At 37.6% G+C, this 21,883-nt stretch overlaps 1 protein-coding gene across 7 annotated transcripts in view; it reads right to left on the bottom strand.

The window, feature by feature from the left end:
• The window catches only part of RIMBP2 (RIMS binding protein 2), a 134,715-nt gene that overhangs the window by 20,217 nt on the left and 92,615 nt on the right, over positions 1 to 21,883 (bottom strand). For 6 of the 7 annotated variants that reach the window (XM_051633808.1, XM_051633810.1, XM_051633811.1 and 3 more), the window contains 10 exons: positions 21,671 to 21,721; positions 17,305 to 17,509; positions 12,679 to 12,830; positions 10,346 to 10,422; positions 9,327 to 9,436; positions 8,125 to 8,934; positions 5,768 to 5,919; positions 4,923 to 5,390; positions 2,676 to 2,825; positions 280 to 438 (listed from right to left, as the gene is read on the bottom strand). In XM_051633808.1, the coding sequence (XP_051489768.1) occupies positions 280 to 438; positions 2,676 to 2,825; positions 4,923 to 5,390; positions 5,768 to 5,919; positions 8,125 to 8,934; positions 9,327 to 9,436; positions 10,346 to 10,422; positions 12,679 to 12,830; positions 17,305 to 17,509; positions 21,671 to 21,721 (2,334 nt within the window). Of the gene's footprint in view, positions 1 to 279; positions 439 to 2,675; positions 2,826 to 4,922; positions 5,391 to 5,767; positions 5,920 to 8,124; positions 8,935 to 9,326; positions 9,437 to 10,345; positions 10,423 to 12,678; positions 12,831 to 17,304; positions 17,510 to 20,730; positions 20,748 to 21,670; positions 21,722 to 21,883 lie in introns of those variants that run through there. The other variant, XM_051633813.1, reaches the window with a different exon arrangement.

Raw genomic sequence — 21,883 nt, 5'->3', positions numbered from 1 at the left:
GGATATGTCATATAAAAGTCCCCAGATACAGAACAGGAATTGCAACTTCCACAATTACATGTAAGAAAATAGTAAATTAGTTAAAAGATTAGCTATCAAGTAATGAAAAAAAATTTAAAAGTGGCCTTGACATTATAAACAATGTTACCCCAGTTATAGGTCTATACAACAGTGTGAGTTTTAACACTCTGCAAAATCCATAATTTACTGAAAGAAATGCTTTGAAGGAAGAATCAAAATGTAGAGGTACTCCTAAGGTTTCTCTGCAGTCACACTTACCTTAAGTGCATTGTGTGAAGTCACACTGACTCGTCGCCTTCCTCCATCCTCCAGCTGCATTTCTGAGTACAGCTCTTCCTCATCTTCTTCCATAATATCAGACAAGTCAGACCCTCTGCTGCTCTCTGTATGGTACTCTTCACCATGGCAATAGTGAGGCTAATTGACAGGGTGAGAGAGAAAAATCTGTGCTGACTGTAAAGCTGAAAATTCTTGTTTAACAACGAGTACCAGAGCATTTCCTAGGTTTGAATATCCCACTAATAACCACATAAAAATTACATCACACAGCTTGCTGCTCTGTTCTAGTGAAGAGCTCATGTATAATTTTTTTTTTGCCCATTTATGGTCCCAATTAAACAAATCCAATCTTAATCCCATAGGTGATACAAAAAAGGGTGTCTGCATTCACAGCACCAAATCTAGTTTTAATCTTGATTAAATTCCCTTGATTTAAAGAGGTCCTTCATGCATCAATGGACTTGCTGACCAAATTGTAAAAGCCCTAGGATAATTCACATATCATCTGTTCTTCACAGCTGTTTGTTACATCACATTGTAATTTAAAAGTGATCAGCATTTAATTCCTGCAGGATGTTACCATCATTGTATTATATAGCTAGCTCATGCAATTTGAAGCTTTCATTTTCCTAAATGTTGTAGGAATAGACTGGCTACAACCTTACTTTTTAAAATTACTCAAATATTTCAAGTTCCTGTCAGTTTCTAATTAGTTGGAAGACAAAGAGGAAAAAGTGAATCCTACTAAATTGCTAATGTTAAATAGGAGACACCTCTGCTAAACATTACATCTCACAAATCAGATCATAAATCAAACTTTGTATTTTCAAGGACAAATTTTCAAATGAGGCCACCTAACTATCAGGTTGCAGGAGAATATTTGAAGGAATTACTAGAAATTACTGCACTCCTTCCCCCTGCAATACTAATGAAGAAATAATTTCTGTGGTTCCAGATCAACTCCTACACCAGTGTAACACACTGATACCAAACCATCCCAGCAATTAGAAGAAAATAGCTACTAAAAGCATTTTGTCCCAAGTGAAGATGGATTTGCTCTCCAAATACATGAGACAATTTCTTCTCTTTCAGTTCTTTGTTCTGGAGCTACTAAGATTATAGGGGAAACCTCTAGTAGTAATTCTCCATGCCAAGCCCATAACCATTTTCATATCCTTCAGATGCATTATCTTAGTATCATTTTAGAAAAACGTCGTGGTTTCACAATATTTTGCTTCTTTTTGAAGTTAAAAGATCAGACTGCATTCCAGTGTTTCATTTTTCACATTTAAACTCTTCTACTAAATTTTATTATTCTATTAGTTCCATTCTAGCAGGATCTTGGTACTCTTTCTCATAGAAACTCACTCCTGTTTTCAGCTGTATTCACATAGACTTGGGGATTGCATTACAAAACTTGCCTAACTAAGTGCACAGTGTCTTGTAGATTGTTAAAGGCCAGTATGGCTGGAATAAATCTCTGATTGCCTGGAAATCAGACTGTAGAGTCCCAGCAAACTGTCTCCAAGACTTATCCATTGTGGTTCTAATAACAGGAATGCCTTGCTAATAGCCACACAATGATTTAAATAAATATTTCAATTCAAGCACTACATTAATTGAGATATAAAATGTAACTAGGAAATATTACGTAAGGAATAGTTATGCTATTCTGCTTGGAGTCAATTAACTCTTTTTTCAATAACTAGGTGCTTTTACAGGTGCAGATTTCCAGTGAAACCTCTATTGGTTTCCAGTGAAACCTCTTGTGGTTATTATGTCACATCTTTTCTAGCACTGCCTTTCCTATGTCCCAGGTTGCCTCTGAATCTCAGGTGTTTCTCTGATACTTACTTCCTGTATTATGTATTTACAGAGCAAAACAACAACTTGCAGAAAACAAGATCCTTACAGCATGCCAAGCATATGTGCTGTTGGTTTTCTGCCAATTTTGATTACAGGTTATGGCTTTTATGTAATATAAAGACCCTTCCTCCTTTCTTTTTTTCACAGCATGTTTTTACATGCAGTAGTAACACATCATACATAAAAAGCCCAGAGCCAGAACATCACATTCCAGTTACATTTTCTATTTCAATTTTTGCAGCTTCACTTTTTTTTAATTTCCAGTGCTTAAGACTGCTGCTTGGGACAACTGTCTATAGATGCATGGTGCCAGGCATTCAGTTCCCATTAGACACTGTTATGCTCCAGTAACAGGATGTTCACCTGCCTCCACACAATTCAGCTGCCAGTCTGCACAGTTCACCAATATGGCTACTATAATCAGATGGGGACCTGGATGACTGCTGAGCTTCATAAAATACTTGTTTCATATTGGACACCTGACACAGTAACAAGACTGGGCTACTTACTTGCTTTCCAAGTTCTGACCCTTTCAGGAAATCATCAACTGAAGCCCCTCTTCTTTTGATGTGAGGAGAATCATAGCCATCTTCCTCATCATCTGAGTTAGCGTACTGGGCTGCATTACTCCTTTCACTAAAAACACTCCTCCTCTCCATCTAGCAAAGCAACAAAAGAAGGGAAATTGTGAAGCAGACTTATTCTTACAACCAGGGGAAAAAAAAATCAAATATAAACAGGGATTCAAGAAGACAACATTTAAATATACACATGGTTTAAAGCAACATTAGTTTCCCCTTACATATATCCTTCTAGGGGTTTTCAAGAATTTTTTGCTTCTCATATTACTCTTGATTGTAAACTAGTTTATACTTTTATGTGACCATCACCATCAGTCAGCTTCCTTCCCAGTACCACTTACGTCAAAATTCTGAGTCTCCTACAGTCAGAGGCTGCTAATGAAGACAATGATTTCCGTTGGCAGAGGGTGAGCAGAGGATGGGGCCACTACAGCATTTTTTACCTCAGTATGAAAAAAAAGCTATAGAATAAGACATCATGCTCTGAGGTGCAGAGGGTCTGAGATGACTCTAGCCCTCAGCTGCTGAATCCTGCTGCTTACTCCAATTTCAATAACCAGTAGCCATCTAACAGGCTGGATGGATGGCAAGGAGAAGACAGTTTCTTCTGCAGCAGCCTATCATGAGAGAAGCATTTCTACTGTTACTATCACTAAATGTGCCAATATCATCGGCAGAATTTGATTTAATTTAGAATGAATCCATCTGTAAACTTCTGTCCAGATCCCTGAATTAAACATTTCAATCATCACTGCAATTAATGTAATAAAACATGGTTCACCACGTAGGTTATGTCAGCAATTTTCAAAAGCAGAAAAAGTATTTGAGTTTTCTTTCCCTACATGGTTGTTAAATCAACTTTCAACTCAAGAGTGTCTTTTCTCCCTCTAATTCATTTATTCCATTTTGTATTATTTATAAATAAAGAAATGTACGCATGCATACATATGTATTTAACCAGCCCTTATCAAGCCAGAATTATTCAGCTTCCCAAAAGCTGTATCACTACCCACTGGCTCAATTCTGTCCCAAAACAGGGGATTGGGGTTGTTGACATGTGTGAACTGTCAGAATTAATGGAGTTATTTTGGAGATGAAGGACTGAACGGAACAACTGACAACTGCCAGATGAAGAGCCAAGGCAATGTATGAAAAAAGTTACATCAGATCTTGAAACAAGTAATGGACAGTTATGAGCAGCTTGGGATGAGAAAGTAACTGCCCAAGGCACTGGGAGTATTTACATTTTGTATGCTTGGGTAGGAAAACCAGAGCATGCTGTCAGGATGCATACACATCACCTATGCTGATCCAAGAGCCTCAAATATGGGCTTTAAACATCTGAGTCCCTACTGCAGCCATAGCTCATAATAGTCTCAAAAACAGGGAGTCTCCTTTGGGCAGTGATGCTTCTAGCAGCTACATAAGGAGGTGTGATGAAAAGTTTTCAAGGGCCAGCCATGTTGAAGCATTTGTAAACATCTGTGATGGTGCAGTACTGAGAAAGGAGGACTCTTGAAGAGGAATTCTGTAAAATTACCTGTGGATCCACGACAGCAAAAAAAAATGTTGCTTCACTTACATCTAAACGGTCATTTGCTATTTTGGAAAAGCAGATACCATTAAGCATACAAACATGTCTCTTTTCTGACTGCTGGTTAGACTACCCTATGTAAATAATACTGTCCTCGTTCTGTAAACTGTCAAAAAAATTAGTTCTCACAGTTAGTCTGCTCAGGATTTTTGTCTGTTTGCCCATTTCTGGACCCATTTTATTACTGCCCTTTATTGTTTTAGTCTCTTTAAAAGTACTTCAGTACTTGGTTGACTTTTCTCACATAGGTGCAACCCTCCCTTCTGACAAAGCACAAACTTTGATGATTACTATTTTTTTTATTCAGAAGTAAGACTCTGCATTTTTGGAGACAACATTTCTACTGACATTATGGGTTTTCTATGCTGATTGAAATCTGATCAATGCTCCTTATGTTTACAAGCATATATGTGGAAGATGGCACAGAATTTTAGCACACTCCTTCTCAAACTACAAATCTTCAGGGTTAAGGAACAATTACCTACTCCTTAAAGCATATGGCGAAAAAAAATCTTTGATGGAAAGTGTCACAATGAATAAAGCCAGCCCCAAAAAAGCCTTAAGAAAAAGTTTGTCTTTACCCTGTTGCTCTCTGCAACTCGTTGTGCAGCTTCTCTTGCCATGGCTTTTGCAACAGTGTTTGGGACAGGTGTGCCTTGAGGTTGAGGGAGTATTCGGTTAGGTGATGGAGACCTCCTCCCCTGAAGAGAACCGTGAAAATTAGGGGCAGGTGGCTCAAGCATATGTCTATGAACAGGAGATGCCGAACGAGTCTGCTCCCATGACTCATCCATTTTTAAATGTGGACCTAAATGTTCTTCTTTGGTTTCTGGGGCTCCGGCACTTGCTAATGGCTTAGATTTGGGAGCAGTTCTGGGATGTGGGGTTGGAGGCACCAGTAGGTCAGATGGAATGGCAGCAACAGAAGAGTCCATTGATTCCCCTTGTGCAGAGAGTGTTCGAACTGTAACTTCCTTTGCTTCCAAATTCCTTAGTCTCATTAGCTCCACCAGTGTGTTCTCTGCTGTTGGAAAGATCACCTCCGCCACCTGAGTACAAAAACAAGCAACTTAGTAGCATGAAGATATCTGTTTCCCTCCTCTCAACTCCACCAGAGTACAACCTTCAAAGTCTCAACATAGGGCGAATTATTGCCAGCACAGAGTTGGCTGCAAGAGCCCACATTAGGGCTCCCCTCCAATTAGCATCAGTTGTCTCTAATCCTTTCAATCCATTTGTCCAAAAGCTTAAGTGCTTATAGAAAGGAAGCTAATTAACAAGTTATGCCCAAACAAAAGAGTAGGTTCTACTGAAATCTGAGAAATCCCTGCACACATCCAAGTGCTGTCACATTTTTATTGTTGCCTTTACCTGTCAGTTGAAAGTCACCCAATGTAGATGGTGTAATGCTGGAAGAAGAACTCACCCGTTGACCTCTCGCATAAACACCATAGCCTGTGACATTGGCACCGTGGGAGGTCCCTGTTGCTGTCAGAGTTGGTGGTTTCCAGGACACCTGTATGGTTGCTGGGCTAGAACCAGCCCGTACAGTAACATCTTGAGGTGGAGCTGGAGGACCTAAGAAAGACAAGATTGGTCACTGTTGAGCCTTAGATGATATACTTTTAAGTTGGAAACTACAAATCTCGAAGCATTTTTTTAAGAAGATGAAACATCCTTATTGCAGGGATTATGTAAAAACTGCAGCCTACACTCTGCAAATCATGGAGCCACAAACTGACCCTCAGCTTACAGCCAGGAACTAAGCTGTATTTCTCTGGAAGATGGTCTGTACTTGCAACTTACTCTGGACTTATTTTTATCCATCCAGGCTGCAAAGCTACTATTCACTCTGAATGCTGAAGTTGTTAAGAGAAAAATGAAGGGAGAAAAAGGCCTAGGGGTGGCACTTAGACTGGTGCAGGTGACAGCAAGTGACTTTTTGGTATGTATCTCTGCACTGAATGCATGCTACACACACAGAAATCACTTTCAGTTTCTGCCTCTGGACTATTGGTGATTCCCAGTCACGATTTTGGGCCAGAAGCACACTGACACTAAGGTGCAATGTGGACTGCAAGCTGAGATTTCAACTTTTTCAATCAGCAGCATGCTGGTTTAAAGGACTCAAAGTCTTTTCTCTACAATGAAGAAAAAAAAAAAAAAGCCTGCTAACCTTTTAAGACATTTACAGTATGTTAGTGTAATAGCACACCAAGTACATCCTTAATTAAAATACAGTATTACGCAACTATAATTAGGTCTATTTTGGATAGAAAGCCAAAGTAAAAATACCAGAGAGATTACTGGTTCATGAATATTTTAGACATCCTGTCTTGTTAATTTAAGAGTCAGACCCTGAAAAGTGCTTCATGCTAAAGCATTTCAGAAGCAGGGTTAAGCTGCAGACATCTCTGAGCAATAGCTGGGAGAATACAAACCTTGGTTGCTGTGACTTTGCTTTTGCCAGTGAACTAGGCACAACCAACTTCTCTTCATCTACCAAAAAAGCTACAAATATTTAAACTGTGTGTAACCATTGCTACCAAACAGATCACACAAGCCTCAGCCTCCAGATATGCTGGCAAACCATCCTTGCATTTCAGTAGTTTGCCATCACTGAATTTCATCCTCTGCTGGGCATGGAAATAAAAGTCAAGGTCATGTTCAGGACACTACAGGCACAACATAATTTTTTTCTCTTATACCATCTCTTACACCTATAATGTATTTTTAACTTGTAAGACCAAAGCATGCAAACTGATCTAACACTATTCTTGGACAAGATGTAGATTTTAATTTAGGATTTAATTTCAGCTTCCCTATTTTTCCCCTTGTATTTCCTCTATCTTGTTTTATTGACAGCTAGAACTCCCAGCCCAGCTCCTCAGCTTACAATGAAAGAATGCATCTGATCTAGTCCAGTATCTTGCCTATGACAATGACATTAATCTGCTCCTATAGAAGTCACTTCCTTCCATTCACCCAAAACCAAACAATTACTGTATTTTAGCTCCTAACAGAGACCAGCTCATTGCTTTAGCATACTTCAGCAACTAGAGGGAGATACAGCATGTTAAGTGTTTGGCCTGAAAAAACCTGATTCATAAGGCCTTTCCCAAATAACAAAGAAGTCAACATAACCACTAAGTTCAAGCCATCATCTAGGCAGTATCTCCAAGCTCCCACAGAACATATGCAAAGTTTAAAATGCCCTCCCTCCTAGCAGATTCTGCCATAGCATTATCACTAATCTCACTGAAATAATTCAAGACAAAAGAGTAAATGGCTGAGGACATTTTTACTGGAACTATAAATCAACTGCATCAAAAGAAGTAGACCTGTAAGTTTAACTCTCTCTCTACTCAACCAGCATTACTATCCTGCATGCCTCCTCACACAGAACTCACGCAAGCCAAGGAAGAGACCAGAACTAATTCCTGCCCCTTTGCTAAAATCAAATCCCAGCAGGGAGTCAAGTAAGCCATAGCACAGTACATGCTATTGAAATTTCACTTGCTAGGAGTCACTTGTACTTGGTTGTCCTGAGACTTTCCCTCCTGTATTTCCCAAAAATGCTTCAGTCATTACCCAGGAACAAAGCAGGGTGCAACATAGGACTGGAATTAATTTTAGATACCATAAAGCAATTTAATAACCCCCAGTCTGCTCGTGAATGTGACATGGATTACAGCACAAAACTAAAGATCTGATTAGTTTAACTAGAACTTTCAGAGAAACTTAACTGGAGAGGTTTTTGGGGTAGGAAGAAAAATGTCAAACCTGCTGGCAATGTAGAAAATTCCACAAAGGCTTCCTTTTTTTCTCTTTGTTCCAGGGGAAGCTGCCAGGGCATCTGATGGGGCTTTGCCATGACCTTCACCTTGTAGGCCATATTGGGCTTCAAATTAAAAAAATGGTACTTGTAGCTAGCAGCCTTGACAATGTCGAATTCTTCCTCATTAAGAAAGATCACGTGACTGTAATTACTATTTGTAGGGAGCCAGGACAGCTCAGCAGAAATCTGGGTTATATTGTCCACTTTAAGATTAGAGGGGGCTACTATGACATCCTTCCCAACTAACAAAGTGCACTGCAGTTCATCTGAGTTACCCTTGTTTGTAATGCTCTGGATTGATATTCGGTATGTGCAAGTAGAAATGTTAAGCTTTTCTATAAGAGCTTTTGTTCTGCTTCCCAAGGCTACGTTCATCCGTACTTCTTTGTCAACCAGAACATTGTAGCTGCTAATGGCTCCCCATCCGGGTGGCACTACCGGTGGCTCCCAGCCCACAATGACACTTTTGGCTAGTTGTTTAATAAGGGTGATTTTTCTAGGATAAGGCACAATGTCTTCTCCAATTTCATCAATGTTCACATCCAGAGTCCCTGCGCCGTTGCTGATTACACTAGAGTCTATGTGAGTTGGTGGGCTTATCTCCAAGACATCTCCTTCCAATGAAGGACCTGAATGGTTGATAAAATTCTGATCTTGTTCACGGCTTAATGTGCTTGATAACCGGGTCTCGTTGTCTTGAACAAAATCCACAAAATTTGAAGGGACTAGTCCTCTTTGTCCATCTAGAAGTTCCCCTGGTGAGAAAGAACAATGCCATTAAAATCCTTGATTTTAAGGCACCTCTTGCACGTCAGTGCCTTGCAAGTGGACAAGGATATAAATGAAAATTGCACATAAACAACATTCACAGTTTGAAAATGTAAAGGCTCAGTGAGGCAAAAACCAGAACTGCCAGTAAGCTTTCTTGTCAACTTAAATCTTGCCAGTAGGAAAAGCTGACAATATAAAATAATTAGCTATGCCTGCAAGGAGCAGCTTTGCTGGTGCAGAAACTCTGTTAATTAACACAATGATGATAGGGGTAATTTTAGCAACTGATTTGGTAGAGATGAAGGAAAGAACTGCGAGCGTGTTTGACAGATGAACTGATTTAAATCTGCATGAATTAACAGAATTAAAAAAATACCTTCATAAAAGCCATCCTCATCCATATCTCCATAAACATAGAGGTACTTTCCTGCCGTAAGGGGGAGCTCTGCCTCTGGATTTTCATTTGGTCCATCAAAAGGGTTGTAACTGCAATGGAGAACAGATGGAAAACCTGCGTTCACTTAAAACCCCCAGACAACTGGATACTAAACACAAAAAGGTGTAGAGTTGTAGAGCTGCACACACAGATAATTCCTAAGTTCAATCTTATTGCTTCCATGCTGAAACATACATTCTGAGTGCAGCCTAGGTCAGGTTTTTGTGAACTGTACCTGTATCACCAACAGGCTGCCATGAAACAATCTATTAACTTAAGTGCTGTACTTAAAACCACAACCTTTTCTGTAGAATATACTCACATACTTCTCACTTGGGTCCCTTTGAATACACTGGCCCAAACTCTCTTTGTTTTTAAAGTGCATTAAAGCAAACACAGTTGTGGGGCTCTTTTCCAGTCCCCATACTCCATGTATTTTATATGGCAGTCTTTTACACAAGTTTATTAACTTCAACAGACATCAATTCAATAAAGACAAAACCGTGAGCTACAGCTAAAACAAGCTACTGCTAGGCAAAAGCCTCTTATAAAGTATTTTAATATTGAAAGAAATTGTTAGTCACAGAAATTTTGATCGTGACTGTACTTTATGTCTGAAATCTTAATATGCAAAGCAAAGAAGTGATGAACTTTTAATTTTCCTTGCAGTGATGAAAAAGCAATTTATAAGAACAGATCAAGATATTCTCTTTAAAGTAGGAGGTACACATTCACCTCTTATTCAGACCTTGAGGGCTAGAAATACAGTCGTGGGTGAAAGAGCCATGTCATGTTAAACTTTCTCTGACAATTAAAGCACACGAAAATGGCATTATTTTGCAGCCAGTGCAAACAGAAAAGGGGTCTGATGTTCCAGTGCATGAATAAAAGTGAAGCAAATCGAAATGTTGAATGTTACAGGTATCTATTATATATGTAATGAACTTGGGGTTTTTTACCTATAACGGGCAATGCAAAGATGGACTTTCCCAGAATATCTCTGCTTTGAGGTATTGGAATTCTGATCATTATCCATCTGTAAGAAGAAAAAAAAAAGACGATGCTATTTCAAAAAAATGAATGCACTGTTTTCCTGACAAATGGTATAAATCAGACAGTGAACATGCAACAATGAAGAAAAAATTAATTCTAACATGGAAGACAACTGGTTAATTTTACTTAGAACAGCTTAGGAAAAAAAAATATATATATGTATAGGCACAACTTAACCATACCAGTCTCACTGACCACCTCACCCTCCTAAGCTTTCACTGAAGTCTTCATCAAAGTGCAGGAAACTTAGTTGCTCCAAAATGACCTGTTGTAAGTGATACACCTAGTGTTTATGGGCACAGTCCAGCTATATGATCACACAGACATCCTAGGATGATACCCTAATATTTTAAGCAGAAAACAAAAGTAGGAACCTGATACCAGTGACTAAGAACATAAGACAGATGCTGAGTTTAGAACGGGTGCAAGTGACAGCTTCCAAACATTTGGAAACAATGAGTATCACATAAAATATACTCCTTTGCCAATCTAATCCACAGCAGCAGCATCAGTTGAATTCCACCTTTTCTACTAATTGAAATAAATATTTCCTCTAAATTTACCATCATATTTAATTCACTTCTGCAAAGCCACACTTTTACATTTATTCCATTACAAATCTGGTCTACAAAACGTGGAGATAAAATTGTGGTGCTGAATCAACACAGACTCCACCTATTTTAGCACTCATTTACTATTACTACAGTAGTAGCTCTATCTGTTTAGCTTCAAGCCTAGCAGAGTTTTTAAAGGGGGTGATACACTTTCCCCCAGTTATTTTACAGAATGCTGAGAGCCCTTTTAGGAAAAATAATCAACTTTTTGCCTGAGCTTGAGAGAACTTAAATTAAGGTAGAAATACTAGGTTTAACAGTGGGATCAAATAGAGTAAGTTGTCCAAAAAATTGAGGGAAATTTTACAGCCTGGACTGAGTTAATATTGAAGTTTAACTTTCAGGCCTAAACTGATCCCTGCTTTGTTCCCTATGGAACAAAAGTGCAACAGAAAAAAACACTGAGTCAAGTCACTTTTTATCTAAATAAACTCTTAAGTGCTGGGTTAGGACAACACACTATTGTGCCAACACTTCACTCCTAGTGAGGAGGACAGTAATCATCAGCTACCTGTGTAGCCTTTGGGAATGCAGGCAAATTTTCAAGGGTTATGACCCTAATGTCTCTTTCCAGACATGTCACAAAGCACATGACTAACCCAATAATGCTTATTCTAGAAGACTTTGCTACTAGTAACAGGGAAGTTGCAGATACACTTTTGCAGAGTATCATTTTTTAATTTCAGACTTCATAGCATTATGGTCCATTTTTGGATTTTATTCACACACTCTCCCCCTGTGTCTGGATACTTCTAAAAAAGAACAGAGTTTAATTTCTGTGAGCTTTCATAATGTAAGTATGTATCACATAATTACAATCTAGAAGGCATACAATGAACAATTCTGCAAAACAGAGCTTGACATTGTTAGAGAAAGATAACTCAAAAATAACAGAAAAAGAGAATTAAGTTTGACATGCACTCCTTTTGTTCCTTGCTGTTAGTTCTGCTTCCCTAAGTCTCATTGCTAAGCTCTTCAAAAAGCAGTGAATGTTCTCACTTTTCAATAATGTTGCTATGCACAAATATACAAATATATTTAGCTGTGGATAATCCTTAGGTATGCCTATGGAAATATGAGTCTAATATTTTGTTGAATATCCTACAGCATACTCATAGTTTGTGATCCATTTAAAATCATTTTGATTCTACCAACATTCACAGGTTCAGTAGCAATGAATATAAGTATCAGATATAAAACATGCACAGTTTCAATTTATTTACTTCTGTAAAGATTAAGAATGGGATTCAGGATTGTAAGGGGAGAGGTAAAATCTGCATGGCAGTTTGCCCACATAAAACAGGCTTACAGTATTTAGTAGAAAATAATACCCTCCTATAAAGTTTTCTAACTGTGTACAACACCGAGTGGATCACTGAAGACTGAGGTTTTCATAGAAGCCTGAGGTTCACACGCATATATTTTTATGCTGTGTTAACTAGGTTATCAGCTGAGACTTCTTTGAAAATACCAGTCAAATTCCCACTGGTCATGTACCCAAATTGTCTAGAAAATAAGAACATTCATGTTTTTACTTCTTAAAAGCAGATGGGTCGATCTGCATCGTTCCCGTGGAGAAGACTTGGCCCCATAACACATTTTCAGCAACAAATTTAAAGACTCACGTCTGAATCAAATCTGCATCTTGGGGTACCAGATCTTGACTTGGAGAGGAATGTAGGTTTGACTGACAGTTGTTCTGGTTTGTCTCCAGATACTTGAAGGGGTCGTATAAACTCTGAAATCACGCAACGACTTCCAGGAGGACTTTCATGACCTGTCAGTGATCAGAACACTATGAGAGTAAGTAGTTGTTCTCAAGCAGAAACACTGCCAGCTAACAAGAAGCAATGAGTTATTTTATCCTCCTGTTAGAAGTCATTCCAGAAAAAGACTAAGGTAGGTACACAGCAAATCATAGAAGTTCATAAAAAGCTGCTAGTTCCCAGCCTTTCAGTAAATTACATAAGTCAACAATGTTACAGAATGTAATGTAGAAAGTGAAGGTATTTTAATTCCCAAACCACAAGAAAACAAGCAGGAAATTGTAAACTGAGCCTAATTACAATTGCAGCATCAGCAGAAGTTATAGGGCACAGTCCAAGGTGTTGCTGACACAATCAGATATGCAAAATGCCTTCTCCTTTCTCTCCCTCTCATTAACATAATGAGCCTATACTCTAATTTTTCAAACTCTGGCTACATGTAGGTTCAGCATTTCCTCTCCAGTTCTGCCAGAAGCCTGGACAGCAGTGTTTTGCTACTGAATCACAAGCTTCCCAGACATACGTCAGCAGGAATTATCAGTGGAATTCTCTTTATTCATATTGCAGAGGAGAATAAGCTCCAAAGCATATTGAGGGTTTTTCTGGTGTGCTCCTTAGTCCAATATGATCAATTTTCTCTGCATCACCATAATTTACAGCAGGACAGCTTCAGCAATTGACAGCAGGGAAATATACAAGTCATCATACAAAAGATTAATTACAACGAGCCCCACTTACAGCCATCCCCAGGCTGGAAAAGGGCACAATTTTTATTCTTGGAACCTTTCTCACATTTTTAACAGAAAAGTCATCCCCACTCAGAAACCTTTAGCCAATTTAGCTCCTTCTGTTTGCTGTTAATGTGCCTGCCATATCAGCCTGTCAGTGCCAAGCCTATAAATAATTGGTCCAACTGTGATTATTCATTCGAACTGCTGTTTGGTCTCATACCTCCTGGATTTTTCAGGCTTTGTTATTAAATTAATTGCACTACATCCAAAATGAGGAGAAAGATTATTGTACATTATAGCTTTGCCTACACATAGTATGATAACCAGGATAGGAACACATTCTCAAGAACTCCAGGAATATCAAGACAATGGAAGATACTCAACTGTCTTCTTTTTCCTCCTTGTAAAACAAGGTATATAAAATTTACCTCGAGTCCTTAATACATGGGAGAGAAAACTATGTGGCAGCTGTAGTTGCATCATGTGACTGGACACATCTATGGCTCCAGATGGTGCGGATAACTAGGTACAGCCTACTCAGATACCCACTTCCCATCAGAGTAGGTCAATACCCATAACCATCAGTGTATGCAGAAATGCAGCTTCTGCCCCAAATCTTGCTGTGTAAAATGGATCATTCTTCCTAACTGGACTTCCTGCTGCAGACACTGTCCTGCTTCTCTATTCATTGGGCTCCTTGTGCAAGGTAACATGCCCCTGCTCAATCAAATCTGCACTGGGTGCCATCAACTCCTGTCTCTTTATGAGAAAGGGCATGAGATAAAGAGAAGCTGATCCTCTAAGGCTCTTCCTACGCTGTGGGACTGCTTTTATCTGCAACCACAATATGATCTACTTCTTATAGCAGCTTAAAAATTACTGCATTTTCAAGGTATTCTAATACATTGCAAAGAACAGATTTTTGGGGCAAGCTGTATCATGCAATGTTAGTAGCCAGTTCCTGTGTGTTCTGTTCATGAGACTTTCTTAAAAGATCATGAAATGCTTAAATAATAAACGTAAATTCACACCAACTCTATGCAGGTAAAGCCAGAGTTGGATTTGAAAAGCAAACACAAGCATCATCAAGCAATGTCTTTGCAAAAAGCAAAATTGAGATCCACTGTGCATGATGTACGTTCCTTCTGAAACCTCCCAAACATCTGTAAACTCCTGATCATGTCTATAGATTATGTCTACTTCTGCAGATTGTTAATACATGAGTGCAAAAATGGCCACATTTAAAAAATGGCTTAACTTTACCTCCAAAGTATAAAACAAATTCAAACTAAGTTCTCTTGTTCAACCAAGGGAATATCAGTGATATCCCTGGGCTTAAACAACAGAATGTGGAGGAATCAGACTTTTAAAGACCCTTTAAAAACTTGTTAACTCACTGAAAACTAAGGGAAAAAAAATCACCTTTAATTTTGTATTTGCACTCTGTATGTGCACTCTGTATTTGCACTCTTACTAGGAGTTAAAAATGAAAAATATGAGGTCAGTTCATAAAAATACACAGCAGCTTTTAGAAATGCCTCTTTCTTTCTCTAAATACTAGAGAAGAACCTTATAAAGCCACAGTGTTTTTGTCTGCTTCATGAAATCCATATAGGCTGAAAAATGCCTTTATTTTCCCATGACAGTCAAATGTCTGGTAAGGAAGTCCAAACAACACCCATTCCAGGAAAGAGCCAAGGAAGAGCACCAGACTTATTTAAATTCACTCAGCAGAACTAAAGCTAGCCATACTTGTAGTAAAATTAGACTCTCCATTTTATTTATTGGAACTGCAGATTCATTATGGACTACCTAAATTATCTAGAGAGGCCATTTAAATGAGCCTTTTATCTGATGAATAATAAATCTTAAGGCTTTTGTATCTGATTGTGACATTATTATATGGTTAGAGTGAACTTTCTACATTCTAATCTATTCTGGCTAGGTTTATTTCATTTCCTGCTACATTCAAACATCACCAATTAAGGCAAAGCAGCTGGTCATAAACTGATCTCATTTCCGTCATTTGCTTTGCTTTGAAAGCTGTCCTTGTGTTCCCTCTTGTGTTCTTTCTTCCTCACACATAATAAAAATAATTACACTTCTGGTTTGAAGAACTTGCCGTAGCTTTACCATCATTATTGTGAAATGGTTCATTTCAGTAATTGCTTAACGTTACTTTATTGTTATCAGTGCATTCATACTGAGAATTAATATTGTTCAAGGATTTCTGATGTTTACACACTAGTGCTGCAGGCCCTGAATTCTAAGTCACATAAAAATCAATAGGTTATGAGAAAAGGTTTACAGAGTAAGGTCTTTTAATGACTTCAGTATAGATTTCTGTTTGTTATGATTTTAATGGGGTTTTTTTTGTTTGATTTGTTTAAAGCTGTTTCCCTTAGTATTTCAAGAATAAATATAAGTCAGTTGGGGGAGTTTGGCTCAGGACCTCAAAAAGTTCAGTTGATTTTCATTTGAGGGTTGGGGCCTATTTAGATTCCTCCCAGAGATACAGAGTGGACCTTCACCAGCTGCCTAGAAGACATTTCAGCAGCTAATTACCTTGCCTTTAAAAAGAATTATTACCTTGAAAATCCTGTCCTTAGAGACATGAAGTGCTAATCCTGTTGATATTAAGGAAAATTGTACTAAATCCTCACAGCTATCAGATAATTCCTTCTAAATTCTCCATTTAGTGCACTTTAATATCCCCTTAGTCAAGACTTGCAGCTCCAGAAAAGTCTATAAACTAATAAGCATCACAGTGGGCAAAACTGCAAACAGCTCAAATTTTGTGTTCAAAAACCCAAGACATGCACAGTACAAAGTTACTGAAGTGAAATGAAAGAACAATGTCACCTTGGTTCCTTTTGACTTGGTTTCATATTAAGTTTAGCACCTTTCACTAAAATAACTGCTCATTTGTAACAACAGGGAAAGAATTTGTGGCTTCTAGGCTCTATGCCTCCAAATTCTTCTAGAAGCTTAGGAAGATAAAATTAAAAGAAGTTAAGATTTTTTCATTTCTTTCCAGTTCTTCTTTGTAATTATTTTTAAAACAACTTGGGGGGGAAACTGTAAGTAATGGAAGTTACCTGACAAGCATTCTTGTGCAGAACAAGCAGATGAAGTTATTCTAGCACGGGTGATACTGAATTGGTGAATATACTCCTCAGCCTTGTTAACAACAGTTATAATACCCAATCTAACACATGACATACATGAAAGTTACTTTTAGGTGTTGTCAGATAACCTCTTTCCTTGATCTTTTATATTTTCTTATGAATAATGAATCATTAACACAGTTCTGTAGATAGGAGGAGCAGTTGCCTCTGGCAAAAGGAGATGACCTGGCAAAAGTTCAACATAGATCTTGGAAAAACACATACTGAGTTGAAGATACTAGCACTGTAAGTGTAAGAACACCAACACAAATGTAAATCCTTTTTTTTTTTACTTTACATTCCCCATTTCTTTTAAAACTCAAATCAACAATATTTTTGTTGTGACTTCTCTGTTTCTAAAACACCTGGCAGCTACATGTTCAAATACTATTTTAAATAGCTAAAAACTTAAACATACCTTTTTACAGCTTAGTAAACTGTAGAGACTCTGAAATGTAAACAAGTTACAAATGAGGTAGAGGAGTGAATTAAATCCTCCATTTGCAGTATCAAACTCTATATTTTTTATTTGCATCTTAAACTTACAAAACAGAAGAGATACCTACAAATAAAATATTGCTCCTTACCTTTGCCTATAGAAGTGGCTATTCCATTTATTAACTGAGACAGAGATTTACCAGGAGAACCAGGGATATCTGAGGATGCCACCGAGTTACTGCTCAGGAGATCAATCTTCCCCGCTTGCTGTCGAAATTTCTCCAGTTCTCTGGACAAGAGGTTAAATTGTTCACTCTGTGTCCGGCATTTCTCCTCCAGCTCTCGGACCTTGGCCTGCACAAGCAAGACAGAACACGGACATTTGACTGAGATCAGAGCAAGAATCACACTTTTCTCCCCTAAATTTTCAATGACACTTGGAACTAAACTTTTTAGTAGCCCTGTAATATTGAGGTAAGTTCTCCTTTCATCCCCAATTTCTAAAGTAGAAATTCCTTATTATATTTTTTGGCAGTGCTAAAAAAGTCACTGACAAGAACATCTAGAAACAGATCCTACAACTTTGTGACTTCTACACACATCTGAAAGTCAATTTTGTATGCTTTTCCATCTTTTTCTAAAAATTCTGGTATATTTCTGAGGTTTGCCCATCTTTGGCTATTAAGTTGAAGCCTCCTGAATTGCTAGATTAACACTTATTTATTAAAAACCCCAGAGATTTTCATGCAGAATGTGGGCCCATCTACCGGCTCCATTCCCTTCAAAAATAATGCTCCTTGCTGTAGATGCCAAACCACACAGAAACAATCCAGACATCAGCCAAGAGCAGACTGTTTGTAAGCTTGTGAGAAGTACCAGTGGTGGCAAACATTTTTGTTTTGATTTTGAGGCATCAGGCTTTAACAAAACAGAATTTAAAAGATAAGCTTCTGTACTAATTTGGGAAATTTGCCTACATACAGTTTATGAATTCCTGACGTGAAAATATGGTTGAGGTGAGGGAAATATTCCCTGGCTGAGAGGAATGACAAAGGGCATGGGGAATCAGGATTTCTTCTACAACTTTGACTCAAAACATATATAAGAGTAGTGAAGACACTAAAGCATGAGAAAATCATTTTATCCAAATCTGCATATTCGTTGTACCAGCTAAATCAAAGATATAATAATGTTTTCAACATAATGCATTTCAATTTCAATCTGCATTTATAAGCAGCCAGTATATCTGTTTGCATACACTATCAGATTTTCCTGAAGAGAAAAAACACAAATCTAGAGTGCCCAGAGAGTTAGGAAAGAGCATACAAACATCACTTGCTAAGACTGAAGAATCAGCAAAACTCTTGAGAATTTGTGAGGTCTGATTTTCATGTAAGGGCAAACAGTTGGTCTGTACTTTGGAAAGGTGCCAGGCGAAGTCTGCCACTGGAGACCTAGGGAAAACTCATGCCTTATGTGCTGTGACCCAAACAGTGCAAGCAAAAGTAGCTCAACAGAGGCAGTAATAGGCTCCTTATATGAAAAGCTAATGCATTATAACCTAATCCGGTGCTTCATGATGAACAAACATCACTTTCCTTCATTTAAAACCTCTTTATAGTATATGCCTAGTTAAACAACTATACTAACAAAAGACATCTGGATATCAATTAGATTCATTCAACTGTACCAACGGTTCTTCTTCTTGAACTATAAAAATGTTCTCAGTTCATATAAGGAAAAATGCACATACTAAATATGAAGAAAATTACATATATCACATATACAAAGATCTTAGCACAGCTAAACACAAACAAAAGACTTATAGACCCCAGAAGAAAACAAAAATCCAAATTTTCTAATAATAACAGAGCTAATACTGCCTGTTCCTTTTTTATAACAGACATCTTTTTAAAGCTACAGTGAACGTTGAGGACGTAATATCTTGGTATTCATAAAATACAAACTAATTTAGATCCGCTAAAGAAGCCTGAGGGTATCTGACTGATTATGAAACAAACAAAAAAATAAGATACAGAGACATTGTGGGAGCTTTGCAAAAAAACAGTAAATGCTTTTATTTTTTACTTTCATCTTTTCACTGTGGTTTTGAGCAACCGAAATGTGAGCTTTTGCTCCTTGTTAATCTGCTGTATGAATAAGGCATCTATATAAAATCTTAAGAGAACATTAAAAACAAACAAACAAAGCAGTAAAGTGGTTTTGATTTTTAGATTCCCTCTTTCTCATTTAAAGTTTAAGGACGAGCTATTCAACTCTCTAAGAATATATACTGACCTTTCCACATGCAGTTAAGGAAATTCTAGCATAAAATAAAAAATAAAAACATCACAATCCAAACCCCAACAAGATGCTACAGCTGCCTTAAAAATACTTTTGAAAAAAAATAAAAATAAATCTATTATTATTATTATTCATTAATTTAAAACTTCTTGCATTTCAATATATGCCTTCTGAGTATCTAGAATCTTCAAGTTATTCTCTCATGACAGTACAAAGCTTGAAGGAAAAATGCCTTTACTACTTTTTTTGTAATCAGGGCAGTGAGTTGGAAGAGCACAACGCTGATACTACATAAAGAAGCACTGCTTTAAGATCCACAGCCTTGCTAACAGGAGACATCCCCATACACATCTTTTTCTTTACTTCAGGCAGGTGCTTGGTTCATTGTTAGCCAGTCAGACTCACCTCACTGTAGAAAATCTGTGTATTTATGTGTGCCACTGCAGAGCAAGGCATGTGCTCACACTCTCAGAAGTGCTGAATTCCTGTTCTGTACCCTGGCTCTGCCCACACAGCCTGCCCTAGGGACGAGAGCACAGAAGTGCCAAGTCTGCCACCACTCCTTAGAAGTGGATCTGCCTATAGTCATGGTTGCATCAAAAGACACTCTCTGTTGCTGATCATATTGAATGTCTATCACTTAGGACTTGCCAAGTTTCCCATATAATACATAGTGTTATTTCTAAAACTTAGCCTCTTGAAATGAAAATGAAGCAGACTACATCCATTGCAAGACAGATACAGTTTGCACAAGACAGATAAGATGATGAGCAGCTTTCCAGGTGGACAGGCTTGAATTCAGACTAGTAATTAGCCACATATTCTGCTACAGAAATACCATTTCGTTATTGTTTATGTAGCAGCAAAGGCTTTCAGTAAGCAGCTCAATAAATCAACCTCAGGTGGAAATATCACATTGAACTATCTTTGAATTAACAAAGGAAACAATCTGAATTCAGACAAAATCCACAGTCAGAAAGATACAATCTTCCATAAACTACCAAACCATTCTTAGTGGGCATGCTCACAAGAAATTAACTTTCAAAACCAGTATCACAGTTCTAATTAAATCATGCTAGATTTGAAGATTAATCTCTTGTAGAAAAACATTATCATTTTGGTGATTTGGTATTAGGCCAATAAATGCCAAGCATGCTTGCATAACAATGGTTCTAGCACACATTCCATGCAAGGTTAGGCAGGACTACTAATTTTAAAGGGAAAAGTGCAGGATTCAGGACAGGGAAAGGAGAATTTATGCCCTAAAATACCTGCATGCTGTCCAAGGTGTTCTGGATGAAGTGCAAAGCAATAAATTCCAAACAAGACACAGTAAACAAAGAGATGTGAAATAAACAACGAAATAAAAACAGGTTTGAACACATTTTTTACATTTCAAAGCAAAGTATATTAGAGCAGTTAATATGTGTAAAAACATGCATTAATGCAAACCACGCTATAGAATGTTTCAGAAATCAGTAGTACCACTGCTGGTCTTAAAAGAGCAAAAGGCAGATTAAATAAAAATGCTAAAAATTAATGGGCTTAGGGCAATAAAAAGCAAAAGCTTAGGAAACCTCGATGGGGTTATGTAAATTGGAGGTTGCAAACAAATCAGCTAAATAGGAATTTTTATTAGCTTGAGGGGGGCTAAACAATCACTTCCCTGCTTTATTTTTACTTATGTTTCCCTGCATCATATACTTTCCACCAGTTATGAAATACTAATTTAATCTTATGCTCTTAAAGGCAAAACAAACAATATACATTATGATAATGAAAGCATATAAGTAAAGCTTTCTGTGGGATTATTAACTTTTATAGGTATAAATAAACATTAATAGAAAGATATAATTTATTTAGTTTTTAAAGATTATCAAAGCATCTTTAAAATTAATTTAAAATACATAGGAAAACACTTTCCATAAATGTATGGCCAGTAAGCACACAGACAAGAGAACCACTGTGAGAAGGTAAGAAGACTAGAAAATACCTTCTGCTAAAAGGAGACTTCTCAGTGAAATGTTGACTACACACTTGCTATAATCAATCTATGGTATTGCATGTTCTTTATGATACGTATAGTGTGTTAAGACTTAATAACCTTAATAAAAGGCATTTAATGCCTTTTCTTTTCCTCAGGCAGAAATTCAAAATTGAATTAATTCAGAAAGAAGCCTCCACAAGCAAAGGTGGAGGATATCTTCTTACCTCTAGCAATTGAACTGCTCCTTCATGTTCCTTCTTAGCTTCAACCTGAGCCTTGTTTTTATGACAGAGAGGAGAGAAAAAGAAAAATCAGTTAGTCATGTCACATACTGCATGCTCTAACCACATAAAGTAGCATACTGTATACTCAAATTCAAAGCCAATTCCAGCCTTGAAGGGAAGGCTCCATCAATACTACTATAGCGCTTTGGTTCC

Source organism: Apus apus, chromosome 16 (assembly GCF_020740795.1).
Source record: "Apus apus isolate bApuApu2 chromosome 16, bApuApu2.pri.cur, whole genome shotgun sequence".
NCBI classification, from domain to species: Eukaryota; Metazoa; Chordata; class Aves; order Apodiformes; family Apodidae; genus Apus; species Apus apus.
Note: the sequence above shows the minus strand (reverse complement) of the source record. Positions and strands in the feature narration are given on the sequence as shown.